General features: G+C 34.8%; 1 protein-coding gene across 1 annotated transcript; it reads left to right on the top strand.

The window, feature by feature from the left end:
* Positions 1-6,165: 6,165 nt before the first annotated feature.
* On the top strand, positions 6,166-18,169 carry LOC149529217 (CCCH-type zinc finger family protein). Its single transcript, XM_089811654.1, has 3 exons — positions 6,166-6,854; positions 14,158-14,268; positions 15,304-18,169. Exons 1-3 carry the CDS (start codon positions 6,783-6,785, stop codon positions 17,644-17,646), a joined length of 2,526 nt encoding a protein of 841 aa, XP_089667780.1. The 5' UTR covers positions 6,166-6,782; the 3' UTR covers positions 17,647-18,169.
* Positions 18,170-18,465: the final 296 nt, after the last annotated feature.

Genomic DNA, 18,465 nt, shown 5'->3' with positions numbered 1-18,465 from the left:
TGATAAGCTATGGTGTGATAGACTAGATGAAGAGAGGAGTAATATGTGAATGGTGAAGTGAAGGATCAAGATCAAATTAGAAGTCAAGTAGAAGTGTTATCTTATCTCTTAGCAGAACAAGTGACCTAGTCAGTGCAGTAAAGAGAAGAGAAGATTTATTAGATCAGAAGAGAGGACTAGTTTGCAAAGAGAAGACTCAAAATCAAATTATAGAGCAAACCGAGAGTCAAGTATTGAATCAGTTCTAATCAACTTGAATAAGGGTAAATCTCTTAATAGAGTGGCTTAATAAAGCTTTGTAAATATCCTAACAGAGTCCTTATTTTATTATAAGTGTTAAATCCTCTAACAAGGTGAGACCTAACAGTCTCAAAAGATTTTAACAAGGTAGACCTTTCACATGGTAGATCATATATTATGGTCAAACATTGTAACCTTAACAGGTTAACTTTATTACTGCAGTAGTGAAAATTTGTGGGTGTCATCTCCACCCTAGTTTTACCTTCATCTTGGAGGGTTTCTGGGTAACCAAATATTGTGTTATGTGTTTATTTTCATGGATGTGATAGATTAGATCTACATGTTACAACAAGTTTACTTTTACAAGTTTTACATGCATAAGACAACTGTGAATGCGTGAATGAATTGTTGAAATGATAAAGTGTTTAAGATTTTGATTCACCCCCCTCTCAGTATCTTGTTATCCGATTTATACTTCCATCAATCAACATAACCTTTATCTTTGATCTTGTTACTTCATGCAATCTAGACCTTAGATTCTAGGGTTTATAAATTTTCTTTCTTTATTGTCATCTAGTACACAAAAAATTTCTTTATCTAATATGTATAGCTAATATTTTGATAACTTCCTTATTACGTCGATAAATGTCTTCTTGATGAAGGATTCTCCAATTAATACCACAGTACACAACATAAAGAACACAAATTGAGAGGACACAATATGGGCTTCTTATTATCGTTGCAAATGTAGAATTATAGAATTACAATATGCAAACCCAAATGGGCCCTTCCTTACAATAGTCTCCAAGACAAAGTTGCAACTATCTGTATTGATCCCGTCTTTTGGCCTTCACGTTCTCCAAAGTCTAAGTGGAGGATAAGAAAAAATTAAATTAATTTCTTATAAAGTCATTCAATTTAAAGTTGACTTTGTATTTAATTAATTTAATTATTAATTACAAGGGAGTAGCTTCTAGGGTATGTATTAATTATTGGAAGAACGAAAGCCTCTCGATTTAATTAATTTTTTCCAAGGAGGAGTTTTTAGGGTATGCATTAGTTATTGGAAGGAGGAAGCTTCTAGCCCTTGCAATTAATTAATGTTTTAGTTCCTTCTAGAAGGATGAAGAAAAGGATAAATAGGGCCGAAAGTCTCATTTTTGAGCATGGGATTATTGTATCGGATGATTGTGCATTGCATTTGATAAGAGTTTGGATGTGTGAATCACATATCTTTCTTGGCATTAGAGGATGTTCATCCTCTCTTGTAACATTCTAGACGTCATTCCCTTAGGGTTTGGCCTTTGGAATACATCTCTTTGTACTTGATTGCAACATTTTTAGAATTAATATAATTCCAGCTTTGGTTCAGCTTTTGGGCATTCTTGGGTGTCCATTACAGTGGTATCAGAGCTATAAGTCTTGCCATCCTGTGGAGATCATATTGATAGCCAGATAAAGATGTATATTAGTCCAGATCAAGATGTGATGCTCAGACAGTTATTGGGTACATTACAGAAGAAGCAATGTATGCAACAGGAGCAGAATAGGCGAATGGATATGATGTTGCAACTTATGGCTAAACAGATGGGCATCAACATTGATGATTTGTATGTTACTCTAGAGCAGAAGGTAGTCGATTTCTCAGGTGGGATCGAGACACGTATAGAGGCAGCCAACTATGATGTGGGCATTTCGACAGAGTTAGTAGAGACATGTGTGCAAAGTCAGGAGACCACATATGAAGCCTTGTTAGGGGATGATGATGTAGCAATAGTGGAATTAGGAGAATGTGAGGATACTATCATATCAGCAACCACTTCTATGTCAGTTGAAGCATCCAATGAGGAGTTTAATGGTATAAATGTAGTGGTTGATATATTTTCTAAAGAAGCCACACATGTTAATGATTATGAGTTTTCATCAACTACAAATTTAGTTCAGTTTTCTGTTGCAGCAGTTAATGTTGTTCCTATGTCCATATATTTCGATGCGGCAACACCTATTGTTGATACAGTTAGCATGAGTACATATGGTTCACCTACAACTACATCTTTTTCAATGCATGATGGTGATAATATGCATTCCAGTCCAATATATATTATGTGGATGGATAAAGGGAAGAAGACGTTTCATAGATCTTCTATGGAGTTGCCTTATGGTGACATTCTGACTTCATCAGCACAAGTTTTGAATGCTAGGCTACAGGGGTTGGTCCTGATGATGCAGGTTTGCAGTTGGTTTAACTTCCATATGGATATCACATATTCGGATCCAGGTGGAGGTTGGAGTCCATTATGTTACTTAATTGCTTGAGGACAAACAATTTCAAGGAGGGCGGATTTGTAATGATCCCATCTTTTGGCCTTCACGTTCTCCAAAGTCTAAGTGGAGGATAAGAAAAAATTAAATTAATTTCTTATAAAGTCATTCAATTTAAAGTTGACTTTGTATTTAATTAATTTAATTATTAATTACAAGGGAGTAGCTTCTAGGGTATGTATTAATTATTGGAAGGACGAAAGCCTCTCGATTTAATTAATTATTTCCAAGGAGGAGTTTTTAGGGTATGCATTAGTTATTGGAAGGAGGAAGCTTCTAGCCCTTGCAATTAATTAATGTTTTAGTTCCTTCCAGAAGGATGAAGAAAAGGATAAATAGGACCAAAAGTCTCATTTTTGAGCATGGGATTATTGTATTGGATGATTGTGCATTGCATTTGATAAGAGTTTGGATGTGTGAATCACATATCTTTCTTGGCATTAGAGGATGTTCATCCTCTCTTGTAACATTCTAGACGTCATTACCTTAGGGTTTGGCCTTTGGAATACATTTCTTTGTACTTGATTGCAGCATTTTTAGAATTAATATAATTCCAGCTTTGGTTCAGCTTTTGGGCATTCTTGGGTGTCCATTACACTATCACCCAAAATTGCCATAGATAACCTATGAGCCTTTCTTATGTATGCACTCTTTATTGTCTGGGAAGGTTCTAGACACTAAATCCTAACCCTTGAGGCTGACCAACCTCATATTATATTATTCCATTACACTTTATTACATAGGTTGACTCGAGACAATTTGCAAATTTCATTTTTGAAAGGGTCAACTTTTGGAGACCATAACTAGCAAACCGTTGATGCAATGGGCTATTATAACCCCATTATAGAATACTTGACTAGCGATCTACAATTATTAGTTGCTAAAGCATCCAACTATTAAGGTTTTGCCTCATTTTAGAGCCATTCAGGTCTTCATCGCTAGACCTGAAGTTTGGATAGCCAAACTTCATACCAAAAATCTTCAATGACTGCACCAATACATATGATATGGCAATAAAACTCAATTGGCAAGCTGATATGTCTAAGATGAAGCTCCATGCATGTGATTAGAACAATCTGAGCACATAATATCAACTTTCTCAAATTAGAAAGCTCCCTCAAATAACAACTCTGCACAAGAATAACCTTTATTGAAAACACAAAAATTAGAAAACTAGAAATAGAAATATTTTTGGGTGATGCAAGATTGCCCTTACACCTAGGACGGTTCTGCATCACTTTTATATTTCAAAACTCTTGACTCTTAACCAATAGTCCCCCTATATGCCAATAGTACTTTTCCTTATAGGTTCTGTGTGTGTGTTTGACATCAATGATGGAACTATTCTCCATCCTCATCATATGCCAACACTAATATGATATAATAATCTTTAAAATCTCACTTCCTTTTCTTTATCATCTAAAATTAATCTCTCCTCATAGTCTGAATTGCTTTCTATTGATGCCATACTCTAGTTTATGATTACTGGCTTGTTGATGATCTTCGTCTTTTTTTGGGTTTCTGATTGCTCTAAATCTCAACACTCCAAGACACTTTTATGTGAGGAATTTTATCAGATGTTGTTTCAGTTTCCCCACTAAACATGTGAACAAAATGTGGAAGCACATAAAAGGTAGTAAACTATTTGACAAAATCCCTCGAAGGACTAGTTCCCTATTTGCCATGATTGCATGCTATTAAAAAATTAGACTTGCTGACAAGGCCTTAAAAACTTTTAATTGATCACAATAAGTATGTGTCAAACCAAATATGACAATGTTTTCCAACTTCATTCCTACTTATGCCAAAATAGGAGCTTTGGAATATTGTATGAACATCCATCCAAGTGTAAAAGAAGCATGTTACTATAATTGGAAATGCCTCTTTAGACATTTGTGGGAATTATAGATACAAAAGGAGGCACATAATCAATTTGGCAAAATGTCTCAACAACGTATTATGGCCTTAACTGTTGATTGTAGGATACACAAAAAATAAGACTATTGCAATAGCTTTACAAACTCTCAAGCAAATATAATTAGTACTTATGAAGCAAAATTCAGAAACCTTTACAACAACTTGCATGCTTGTGCAAAAATGAGAGCTTTGGAGGTATTAGCACCCATCAAACCATAGTAGAACGGTATAAGAGATTTCCATAAGAATTTATAGTTGAGAATACTTTGGTAATAAACATGTTTGGAGAGATGAACATAAAGGTGAGTGTTAAATGGTAACCATACACCTAAAAATTAAAATAATAAATTAAAAGAATTAGAAGATTTTTTTTTGGAAAATATATTTATAATATTATATTTCTTATAAAAAAAATTAATAATTTAAATTAAAACATTTAAAAATAACATTAGATTCAAAATGAATACTTATGTATTTTCTTATAATTTTGAATTTCAAGCTATTTTGAAAATTCAAAATATATTTGAAAGTTTAATTATTTTTTATTTTAATGAGTAAAAATATTAATTTTTGTCTATATTAACTAATTTCAACTTTTATAGAAATTGTCCTAAAAAAATTTCATTTAATTGAACTTCAAAAATAAATAACTAAATCTATTTAAATCTTTATAAAAAAATTAATACATGTTTTTTAAAGAATTTATGGCACTACATTGCTTTCAAATTTCTTGAATTTTATACTTGTTTTTTTGATGTTTTACATTTAAATTAAAATGGTCAATTTTTGTGTTGTTTTCTTACTTCCAAAGAAGAGTACTTATAAATAGGAAGGTAACATTGTTATTTTTATTTTTAAATATAGATATATTGGAAATAATTAATGGATATTATGTTTCATACTATTTGTTCTATAAATTTAATATTAATTTGGTAGGAGGAAGTAGAAATGTCTTTTTAATCATGTGATTTCATATGTCTCTTTTTAATGTTTTAACATAAAAAATTTAAGATGGCCTTACCATATTAAAACTTACAAGATTGTTTAAATAGATCAAATGATAGGATTACACATGAACTAATTAATTTGGATTCGTTTTCTCCTCATCAAATAATTAACATGTTTTTTCTATTCTAATTACAACTTTGTCACAAAAATTGTATCTTGTAGAATACAATGACTCCATGATATAAAGAAAATGAATTTAGATTTGTTAAAAGAGTGTTAAAAATCTTCTAAATACATGTAATTGAGAGTTTGAAGCTAAATTTAAGAACCTTTGCCAACATCTTTATTGGGTGTGTGTCAAAATAAGATTAACATCTATTAGACCAAAGTAAAAGGAAAATCTTCATCAAATATTATATTAGAAAATTATATAATAAATATTTATTTAAAAAGTGAAAAATTATAGAGAAAATGGAAGAAAAGAAAGAAGAAAAGAAACATAAATGAAAATAAAAAAGAGAAGAAGATGAAAAGGAAAAGAAAATATGCAGGAATATTTTTTTTCCCTTAACTCTAATATATTAAACAATTCACTTAATGTTATCTTCATAACCATTCCATTTATTTTATGCACAAGTGCGAGTGTAAACTTTATAATAACATCAATTTCCTAACAAGACTTAACCCAAAAGGGCAAGAAAACCAATGCAAATGAAAGTTTAGACCCTCAACCTCAACAAGAAGCGTGGAAGACAATGGCTGGGAGATGTGCTCTTCCCAGAAATAGATGCCCAGTGTCACTATAAATACACGCTCGGAAACTCTCTTGTACTCCTTTTCGACCCTTCATCATTATCTCTATCGAAGGGAAATCGAAGGAGCTTTTAAAAAAACACAAAAGAAAAGAGCTTCAAAAGCGCAGGCAGAAGACCAGCTAATGCTTTTGCCAGATCCATTTAATATTGTACACAGACCACGCTCCCATCAGTTGCTCTGTTCATATCTTCATCTGATCACTGTTTTTCTGCAGAGATTAGGGTTTTGATTGTCTGGGAAGAAAGTAAAATGTTCATCTGATGGAGGTTTTGCATAGCATCGGGTTTTATACGATCTGCGCAGAGGATTAGGAGTTTTCAGCTAGCTTTGACTTTGGATTTGTCAGGTCAGGGATTTGAGCTCGGGGTCGGCAGAGGACTGAATCTGAGGCTTGCTAGCTGAAATCTGGGCATTTGGGCATTTGGGCATCTGGGCACTGGATTTTATGCTAGAATAAACAAGTAGTACTAACCTCGTCTCACGGGGGTTTGCTCGCGTATGCGGGTTAGGTGAAGGGTAATAGCTTTGCTGTTTTTGACATGGACGAGGAGGCCCAGAAAAGAAATACAGACTGTGTCTATTTTTTGGCATCGCCCTTGACTTGTAAAAAGGTATTCTTCTTTGCCTACTTGATTAAAATTTTTGTTTTAGCTTATTTTGTTTTGGATTTGTTAATATTTTCCAGTTGGGTAACCTAATATTGGGCTTAGATGCCATGAGCTAGTTGAATCCTTTGAGAACCGGTTTACAGCCTTGACAGATAGGTGAACCCATTAGGTTGGGTGCGGTCGGGTTCTGCCCGTTTGTGATCATCCTGTTTGGATACGTTTATGATTTGAGCTTTTTTGGTCGAACATGGGAAATTTAGCCTTTTCTGTTGCAATTCACTACAGTGACGGAGTTGGATGCAGTATTCTATACCTTAGCCTACCTTTTTGGGATTCATCTGTTGAGATTGAATCACATTCAGCGAGCTCATAAGCAATATTTTATAGAATCGGAACACTCTGACGTTTTACATCAGTTATGTACCCAATTACCACACGTTGTCTCGTCACTTGGATTTGAAGTTATGGGAGCCAAGAAACTTTTGCCACTAATGGACATTCTTTTCAACCTTCAATCAATTAGTAGAAACATTTCTATTTCAGTTACAGTATTTTTAGTTTTGTTTAAGTTTTCTGCTGGATCAATTAATCCCTGTTAAAATGCCAGGATTGAGATGCACTTGTTATCCGATTGCACCCCCCTGTCTGTCGAGATATGCCACACCATCTCAAATTGGCTGATGCATTTTACTCGATTGTAACATTCTTTAACGTCTTCGGGGGATTTTAAATGGGTGTGGGGGCCACTCTACTATGAAAGGAGAAGAATAATGTTCTTATGATTTGAGCTTATATGATTGACGTTATTTTACAGTCTGCCACTTAATAGATAGGAGGAGTTTTTAGTTAACCGTTCACAGGCCTTGAGATGCATTATTGCACCTTTTTCACTTAGTATATGTTAAATAAATTTATCTAAATCACAGACTGTCTGTTATTTTCCACTCTTAGGTAATCATTAGAGGGATTTGGATCTTCTTATTTATATGTGTAATGCAATCAGACATAAGCTAGGAAAGCATCCCTTCTTTTAGCAACTCAAAATTTGGAAATAGAATTTGTGCACTTTGCTTTCCTTTGGACCTGCTATTTTATGTGTATTAATCAGTCATGGATTGAGTTTTTAACCATGTAATAGGATTCTGTTATACCTCCACTTGTTTCATTGTCAACAGAATAATTTGGATATAAATTTGTATTTGTATAAATTACAGTTACAACTTGCTTCTTTTTGCTAAAAATTCAAAGTGGTGGACATCAGTTGTGGAAATAAATCGTAGGAACAAAACCAAAGGAAAAAGAGAAGAGGAAAAATCGGCAAAACATAACTGTTGACAATGATATATATTGAATATATACAGTTAGAGGTTCTGTCTCCAAAATTCCTGCGCAACCTTCACTACTCTTAATGACTGAGCCTTTGTGGAAGATCAAACTGTAATGGAACAATTAAGACTATTCTGCACTGTGCTTGAAGACTCTTATTCTTTGCAGCCTTCAAAAAAATGAAAGAGTGGTCATATCACCACATCTTGTGAGCATAATAGAGGGCACAGTTTGTCTACAGTTGCAAGACCTATCAGATTTACGAAGTATGCCATTTGGTATATATGATCTAACCTTGAATCCTAAAAATGAATTACAATTTAAAACTAAAGAATAAAAACAAATGGAGGACAGAGGTAAAGCTTATTTGCAATGTTTGTTGAGCTCATTGTTTAATGGTCTTTGACTAAGAACACAGACTCAGTTTGAATAAGCAAAACCAGTATGCCATTTGGTATATATGATCTAACCTTGAATCCTAAAAATGAATTACAATTTAAAACTAAAGAATAAAAACAAATGGAGGACAGAGGTAAAGCTTATTTGCAATGTTTGTTGAGCTCATTGTTTAATGGTCTTTGACTAAGAACACAGACTCAGTTTGAATAAGCAAAACCAGTATGCCATTTGGTATATATGATCTAACCTTGAATCCTAAAAATGAATTACAATTTAAAACTAAAGAATAAAAACAAATGGAGGACAGAGGTAAAGCTTATTTGCAATGTTTGTTGAGCTCATTATTTGATGGTCTTTGACTAAGAACACAGACTCAATTTGAATAAGCAAAACCAGTACATAAAGCCAACTTGTGCTTAGCAAGAATTGTATTCTAGAATATGCCAAAAAATTTAACTGCACCAACAGGCCTTTAGTTTGACTTTGAAATGTATATCCTTTTGCCTATTTTTATGTGCTGATTCTCATGGTTGCACCTGGAAAATCTCCACAAAACCTGGAGAAAATTGCAGAGATATGAACTGAACCATTTTGACTTGGGAATTATTCCTGACAAATGTGATATAAGTTTTAACTTGTAGTACATGTTGATTTTTGTCTTCCCCATTGGATCTATGTATATTTCACAGGACATATGTTCGTTGATAATGACTTAGCGTGGTATCACTTATGTTACGGCTGGGAATTGTTTCAATAGTGATCTATACATATTTTGTTGTAATCTCTGTTCTGAATATATTTCCATCTCTGTGAAGGCAACTGGCCACATTCTCCAACTGGTACCAGGGTCAGGTGAGGAGTACACCAACTGTACTGCTGTGTGTGAGAAATCAGGTCTAGTGCTTGTGTGTCCATTGCTTTTTATACAACAAACTATTAGTGAATCAAGTGCCATTCTCATGTGGAAGGAGTCAAACACTTGTCATGAGAAATGAGGCCTATTCTCCTATGGTGGATTAGTACTGTGTGTTATTTTAGTATATTTTATTATCTTGAATTTTTTGTTAGGCATGGTCGCTTTTCATTCAATTTGATTATTTAAACTTATGAAGTTATAAGTTCCGTGGACATCTCCTGGGCATGTGGCAACAAGACTTAGATGGTGGACTTGATGCGGTTCAAGCTATATTTTAGTAAATGTCATTTGATGACTAGTAGTGACTATTATATTTTGTCTGTTATGTGGGCTGTAACATTTACTTGATTAGTTTTCTACTTTTTGCCATTTGCCAGTCTGACTGCTTTGATTTGTATTTTCCTGTTGTTTTTGCTCCTTGGTTTGAGTTGCTTGATTATGTATTATTGTAATAGTGGTCCCAATCTTCTGCTTATCAAGCATTCCGGCTTTCCCCTTGGCTTTATGTAATAAATATTTTCCAGTCTCGAGTTTATCTCCAACACATTATCTCTTTGATAGGTTGCCTTGAATTCTTGGAATTAGAGTTCTGCTGAATGTCTTTTCCTCCTCCTTGAAGAATCTGAATGCAAAGACAGTCCTTATAGACTATTTCTCTTCAATGAAGTTATGTGTCATCAACTCAGTCCCATGATTCCCTGAATTCCATATGTAATTACTAGTCTGTCATCCTCACGTTGCTCTTCGATCCATCCTGAAAGCATTTTAGAGAAATTAGCAACAGACCTAACCTATGTCCTGAAGAGAAATATACAGATTAATGCTAGAAGCATACACAATTCACTATTCCCTATGAAATTGTATGAATTAACTACATAAAATTCATGATCAATATTCAAAGGTATAGTTATAAATACTTATCTCTTTATTGTTAATCAATTTAGCAAAGCACTTTCAGATTTCGATTGTCAAATCCCATACAGTTTAGCTGACCTGACTGCTACAGTGACGGGCATCCATATCTTATCCAAAAATGTCTGCAGAAAAACAAGGACCATAGCATGTTTTTTTTCGAACCAGTGTAGGCCCAGAATGACAATCACTGTGATCTCAAATCATGCTCCACTAGAGAATCATCAAACTTACGGGAATACCAAGAGACCACAAAACTGACATCTTTTCCCCTGTTACAAATTTACTATACTTCAGCCTCTCCCCCTTTGTTTTTATTCGAGAAAAGAGCAGAATTTTCTCCGCTTCATCCATCCTCCTTTAATTGCAGAGACTGTGTTGTAGATGAAATTTAGACAGAAATAGTATATAGCTGAAACAGAAATTAATCATTATAGTATTTAGTAATTCAGAGCAGCGGACCCACATTCCCCAAGCTCTTAATAAGTTAATAGTATCCAGCCAAATCTTTAACACAGGCCTGCTAATTTGCATGGACCATCTGTATTTTTTTTTTGGCAGTTTGCAGACAATCCTTCAACTGTCTTCAAACTCCTGCAATACTGAAACTGATATGTAAACACTAGAATCCTACAAACTGTTCCAGAACTCAGATTTAAGGGAAGCCAATCCCAAGCGATAAGTAGTAGCTTATGTACAACTCAGAGTTAGTATGACACACAACTCAAACAGCTAGACTATGCACAAGGAAGTCGAAGCAATGACCAGGATTGAAGTCTATGCTCTTTAAAAATCCCTCATCCACGACTTAAATGGATGATGCATGAATCTGAGACTGCCATGGCATACATGCAGATATCAGTTACAAATTACATGACCTTTCAATGGTTGACAATGAGGACACTACAAAGAATGATTATATTGTTGTACAGAATGATCACAACAAACTGCAGCAATTATGCTTTCCAGTATAGCATAAACTCTAGCGAGTACGAGACAACATAATTCATTTACAAAAATCTCCCATTAATATATACAGCAGGGAACCAAATGCTACAGCAAGCACAGTGGAAAGATCACAGTATGTATGATGGTGAAACCATCACAGGTATGCAAAAAGAAAGATCGTATACAAGGAAATACATAGGTATCTACAAAACAATAGATACATCTCAAACTAAACAGTGAAGACAGGAACAACTCTCTTGAGTAATAACTACTACTGTTACTCTGATCCGGATGTTACTGAAACCTGCTTTGATACCATGTTAATGTTTTGGACTGGGAATGAAGATAAACAGAAAAAAATCAGAACAGAAGCAATAATGAACACTAAGACAGAACAATTTATCCTGGGAAAATCCTCAAACTTGAGAGGAAAATCCCAGGCACGCAATAAAATCACTTTTTATTGAATAAGCAGAAGTCTGAACTACTATATGCCCAAACACAAGGCTCAAACTGAAGTAATTTCCAGAGCTACAATATGACAATTATTGATTACATATGAACTCCTGAAGAATACATAAAATTGCCTCGACCCACAATTTTCTTGTCATTACAAAGTGAAGACCCCTTCATTTTCGTGGCCTTTCATTGCCTTGACTCTTCAATATCCACGCATGGCCTCTTCATTAGCCAATGCTGAAGACGATTTGTGATCTTCAAAAGGCAGGCTCTTCATATGAAATATCATTTATTAATAGACTCTTTGTAGCCTCATCATATTAAAGGATTAGATAATGCAGCAGAGAATTACATAACAAATATCTTAAATATAATGCTGATGCAATTACAAGTACATAGATATCTCCTGCAGCTACCAAACTTCATTAAGATGAGCCTATGCAGTATGCTATGAAATACAGTTTTTAAAAGTTGCAATAGAATTTCCTGCTAAAATAATCTGGATAACCTGTAGACTCTAGAGTGTGAGTTTTGGCATTTGGGTTTTTAACCTTCCCAAACCAGTCTCAGAGGTGTGAGAAAAAATAATGAATTAGCCTTTTAAAAATAAAAGGGTTAAACTTTAACCTCTAGCATGCCTTTATTTAGTAAAGGTTGATCCATGATAGTTCATGTTTGAACCTCTGATGGTGTATAATTTATAAAGATAACACCCAAATTTACAACTTTAAATACTCTGCTTAGTTTATTTGAAACATCTACTGATTCTGCTGTAATAGACAATTACAAGGGTCTCACTAGAAATGGTTGTGCAGATAATAATCAGATGGTCTAAAGGCTGAAACTATATGCTAGTTGACTATTTACTTCCCTTGCATGCTTCTTTTATTGAGTTATAGTTTATTGTTGTTCCTGACCTCAGACTCGCATTGCTTTGTTCTCTATAAATGTTCTTATAAAATTATTTGGAGACAACATAAACTTTTTTGCTACAATCTTAAATAAACTTATACTAACACATTTAATTTATGAATTATTAATATTTTGGCACATATTTTAACATATATCTGATTTGGTTTTTTTACAGTCTCAAATTAATCTCAGATGCGAGAAGAAATAATGAATTTCATTCGATGAGTCCTTGGCTTTAGTTTAAGGTTGATCCATGGTTCATACTCACAGATCTTATAGGATGAAAAGTTAAAAGATAAAATCAGGACTTTAATTCTTTACCGAGGTCATTTGAAACATCATGCTAGAAAGTGACAAGGAAATAATTAGAAATGGTTCTGCAACATTAAACATTATGGAGTAAATTTTAAATTTAACTAAAGCTATGTTGTGTGCATATTTGATAGCATTATCTTGTATCTTTGCCTTTTGGCTTTTTCTTGAAGTAATTTTTGTGAACATAATAGTCTTACCTAAGTCCAGCATGATTTGTATTTGTAAATTATATAGTAAATTACCACTTGCTATTGTATCACCCTGTTTGATTACTTGTGGGCAAAATTTAACAAACAACAAACAACAGATTTTCAAGATGGTTTAAAAAGATAAATTAAAATCAACATTTATAAGAAACTGTATGTGGATTTAAGCATTGTTGTCTCCCTACTGAAAGTTATCCACATATGCCTCAGAATGATAAATTTTATCAACATGATCTAAAAAAATAAAAAATAATTTTTACAACAGAAGCAATATGTTCAACTTCAACTATTGTTCTCTCCCTACTGAAAATATATCTGCGCATACTTTTCAAATTCTTTTGTGTGTCCTTTCAAAGCATAATGCAAAAAATGCAAACATCCGGAAGGAAATAGGTGACAACATGAAATTGCAAGTTGATGAAGAAATTTGATGATAAAATACTGAGGGTATCTTTAATGGGGCATCTTGAGACTACCAGTTCTGTATTCCAGAATGCATAAACACACCTTTGCTTTGAAGTTCGCAACATATATCTCTAGAATTTTATAATTGAGTAGGCCCTTAAACAATATTATCTGTGATATATACCAGTAAAACAAAGTAAAAATAAAGCTATATGTAAATTTGCTTGTAGGCAGAATCCATCCATCTACCACTCAATTTTTACAAGCCGACGTAGCTCTCATCGTTGGAGGTCTTTAGGTGTTGTGTTACTATTTATTATTGGGTTCGGATTCATATGCTGATTGCTGCATATTGCTAGAAATATTGTTTCTCTTTAAACTTGTTAATTTATTCCTAGTGCAAGATTTAGCTTTTCGTTACGTTGTATCCTTTGGCATTGAAAGTTCTAATTTTCATTTTCTCGTTGACCTTGCAAGTTGATCTAATAATTTTACTCTTTGTCCACAGGGTAATGAATGTGAGTATCGGCACAGCGAAAGTGCAAGGATCAATCCTAGGGATTGCTGGTTTTGGATGAGTGGAAATTGTCTCAATCCAGCCTGCTCTTTTAGACATCCAGTAAGTTATCTTACTATCTTTTATGTCATGGTTGCTTAGTTAGTTAAATGATTTGAATGGTAGGATTCTACTAAAGATTGTTACTGAACTGGCTTTGCATTGTTTTTAATCACACATTGCATCTTTTATGTTTTCAATACAGACATGCGTGCATTTTTTATGCAAATTTGTTTGTTCAACATTTTAGCCCTTCTAATTCTTTCTGGGTCATTCATCCTTTATGTAGACTTTATTACATGTCTTTTTTGTTGTCCTTGCTAATAATGTATTTTGCTATCCTTTTTGTTCTGATGCATTTGAGCTTGCAATTAAATTCCTTTGTAATTTAAATCCTCAACTTTTGTTTAGTATATGATCCATAACCATTATCTGGGCATCTCCTCATAGGCATTTGCTTTAGCCTTTACAGTGTTGATGATGCTACATGGCCTGCATATATTGGGTGATGTATTGTTCTGGATGTGGTTGCTTGTTTACGAGTAATATAATTGAAAGCATGCTCATTTACTTTTCCAATCTTAGTAGCAAATGACTGCCTGATATCCTCTATTACACTCATGTTCTGTTCTGTTTTCTCCCCTGCTTTTCTTGCACATTTTCCTTTCTGTTCTGGGTATATGGCCTTTTATATTGTTGATGCATTGTTCGAGAAATGGTTTTATATTTCTAATTAGGGCTATTGTGGGAAGAATGCTCACCTGCTTTTCCAATTTAATGAGTAAATGACTTCCTGTCATCCTTAATTATACCTATACTCTATTTTCTCACCTGCTTCTCTTGTGTATTATTCCATGTCCCAAATATATTGCTAAATGTTGCAGGTTACATATGTTTGATTAATTGGTGTCTGGATATTGTCTGTATTAATTGTTACAACCAAAAACAGTCTATAATCATGCAAATATGGAAGTTGCAGGATCAATTTTTGTGGAATATCCTCGATATCATTACTTCCCCCTTTCTGTCAAGAATTTAGTGACTAAAGCCCATCGACTGGCTTATAAGATCTGACATGCATGTGTGTTTCTATTGCAGCCATTAGATGGTCTCCCAGGAGCTGCATCTGGTAATTCAGGAGCACCATCTTCGGCATCATCACAGCCAACAGCATTAGCATCATTACCACCAACTGTCAATGCAAACAAACCAAAAGTTCCCTGCTATTTTTTCAATCAGGGGTTCTGTGCAAAGGGTGATAAATGTCCTTACATGCATGGCATACTTTCTGGAGGTAGTTTATCTTCTCAGAAGGCAACGAAAGTAACCACAGCAGCAACAGATCCTCAGGCAAGTGGGAAACAAGTGGCCAATGAGGCAGAAAAAAATATCAAAGATGGAAAATATTCATCTCCTGCAAATGTTACAAACACAATTCAATCAAGTGAACCTAAGAAACTACAATCAGTCAACAACATAGCAGCAACTTCAAATACTTTTAAAGCAGTACAGTCCAGCAAACCCATGACATTGCAGTCAAACAACTTCAAGGCAGAGCAAACAGGTAATTCTGTGGGAATACATTCAAATCATGTGAAGGCAGTGCATACCAATCATACCATGGCAGTGCAGGCTCCACTAGCAGTAATACCCAATTCTCAAGTGCGCTCTCAACCACCTTATTCACAGTCAAACAGGCTTAATGTTGAAGTGGACCTACCAGAGATGGAATCTGCAAGAGAGAGAACATATAGTGCTCCAGTTCCCAGATCTCGTGTACGTCATGGTCAAGCTCCAGATGACCGGTTGCAAAATGGCATGGAACATGATGAGTGGTTAGGTGAATCTTCTCCAGGATTTGATGTTCTTGTAGATAATGGACCTGATCAATTAAGCCATCATGAGGATGCTGATTACCACCCTAACCATGATATAGAATTAGGAAGAGGCACAATAACTGGCCGTGAAAGAAATAAGAAGAGAGAGTTTCCCCGATTTGATTATGATCACCCCAGCATGCATGAGCGAACAGGCTACTCTGATGCTGAGTATCAATATAACCATGGTCCTTATGACCAATATAAACACAGAGGCTATGACCATGTTGGCCGGAAGCAGCTTAATCATTTTGATGATAGAGCCACAGAGAGGTCAATTGTGCGGGAAAGGAGTTCTTTATCTAATGAAGATGCCGTGGAACAGAACAATATTGGTGATCTTCGGCACCGCATCTCAAAGCGTAGGAAATTTGGCGCAGCTAAAGCAGTGGATAATTCTCCGAAAAGGCAGCATTTGGATGCACAACATGGTGATTTTCATCATGGCCATAGGCTATGGGATGATGAACATAGACATCATGATGTAACATACAGGGATCATTCTCAGCAGGGTCTTCCACAGAATAATAGGCGATTGCATGGAAGGATACAAGTAGATGCTGGTGGCTTTAAGCGAGCTTCATCTGAAAATGCAGATTCTGATCATGAAGGGAACTCAGAACGTTTTCGGCACAAAAGCTCACCGGGCAGACGTGGTCGGAGTGATCATTACAGAAGTACTTATCAGGGAAAGGAAAGGGGCAGAGTGCTTCCAGAGGCTGCAGTGTTACCAGAAAGCAGGAGTTCAAGAAGTCAAAATTTTAAGAACAATGAAACAAGGACAGACGTTGTAAATTTTGCTGGTCCCAAAACTCTTGCACAGATTAAACAAGAAAAGAATCGTGAACAAAGTGAAGAACCTGCTCCTTCTATACACTCCAGACTGCATGGATCTGTACCGAATGTCTCATTTAAAAATGAAGCCAGACTGAGACAAAGTCTTCCTCTTGAAGAAAAGAAGATGAGATTTGGAAAGGTAAGTCATGATTTGAGTGATGAACAAGGTTTTGAGGGTCCAAAGCCATTGAGTGATATTCTGAAGGCAAAACGAAGAGGACCTGTAGAAAATGATGATATCACAGGGGAGAGATCTACAGAAGAGCCAAATCAAAATAATCAGGGATTCAGTTCAGGCACGAATACCAAGAGTGCAGATGAGGAAATCTTTGCACCATTGTCTGAAAAAGAAGTTGAAGAGGGAGAACTTCCTGAGGGTGATGATTATGCATTTGAGCCTACTATTGATGGAAGAGCAGAAGATTTTGAAGCTTCTGATGTGGATACTGTTATGGAGCACAAGGCGCCGGCCCAGGGAAATGGAAAAGTGCCTGATGAAAGAAATGAGCCAGATGACATGGTAATGAATGAAAACATTCACAGCAGTGGAGAGGAAGATATTGATGTGGATCATGAAGATTATGATCTGGAACACTCCGAGCATGAGGAAAATGAGGAATGGCAAAGGAACGGCAATCAAATGCAAGAAGAAGAAGATGAAGAAAATTACATTGAAGATGATGATGAAGATGACTTTGCAAAGAAACTTGGAGGCATCTTTTCATGATTCGTGACCCACCTATATAATAGAATCAATATAAGCTGTATGGAATTATACACATGAACCAACATCAGTAACCATATGAAGCTGTATGGAAACCCATACAGGAATTATCAGACACATAATATGATATATTGGTGTGTCAAATTGCTTTACATGGTGATCTTGCAGATTTGTTGGACCATAATTTCTGTTGGTATTGGATCTTGGTGATGCAGTGCCAGGTCCAATTTGATTTAAACTATTGAAAAAGCTTTTGTTGTAGAGAACTCACAAGTTAGTCTTGACATGTTAAGTCTCAAGCATAGGAATATCTGAGTCTGTACCGTAATGGGTATTTGCTTATGCAAACACAAATAGGTATTCCTAATTATTTGATGATAGCACTTTGCAGCTGCTATTATGATGCAATGGTTCCTCCTGTATTTTACTCAAATTTGAGGCATTAGGCATACCTTAATGGCAATTGTCTTTGCTTTTTTTGGTTTGATTATATAATTAATCTCAGGATATGCTCTTTAATACGTCAGTTTCTTTGCAGATTTGAATCTTCAGTGTCTTGTCTATGGTTAATTTTCTTAATTTTCCTCTATTGGAAAGTTTCCACTTTCCAGTAAAACTGTCATCCTTATTTTCTCAAATTTTTAATTTTATAAGTTTATGAGGCTCTAAATATGGCTCTTGTAGATTTTATAGAATTGCTTTTGGATGTATGCTGGGAAGATTTTACAGAAGATTTCTGGACCAACTGAATAACATGGTACATTATTTTAATATGTATTCTTGTTAATTTTTCTAAAGCTCTGTCTGCAAAAGACTGTAAAC

The sequence above is a fragment of the Cupressus sempervirens genome, chromosome 11 (genome assembly GCF_028749045.1).
Source record: "Cupressus sempervirens isolate cs-2001-9-10 chromosome 11, ASM2874904v1, whole genome shotgun sequence".
NCBI classification, from domain to species: domain Eukaryota; kingdom Viridiplantae; phylum Streptophyta; class Pinopsida; order Cupressales; family Cupressaceae; genus Cupressus; species Cupressus sempervirens.
The sequence above is the reverse complement of the archived record's forward strand: the minus strand, read 5'-3'. Positions and strand labels throughout refer to the sequence as shown.

What these genes read in the sequence shown, in the direction of transcription:
- LOC149529217 (XM_089811654.1), top strand. Translation starts at nt 6,783, where the DNA reads ATGGACGAGGAGGCCCAGAAAAGAAATACAGACTGTGTCTATTTTTTG. An exon ending in CGCCCTTGACTTGTAAAAAG is followed by an intron (nt 6,855 to 14,157) that starts GTATTCTTCTTT and finishes CTTTGTCCACAG; the next exon opens with GGTAATGAATGTGAGTATCG. An exon ending in CCTGCTCTTTTAGACATCCA is followed by an intron (nt 14,269 to 15,303) that starts GTAAGTTATCTT and finishes TTTCTATTGCAG; the next exon opens with CCATTAGATGGTCTCCCAGG.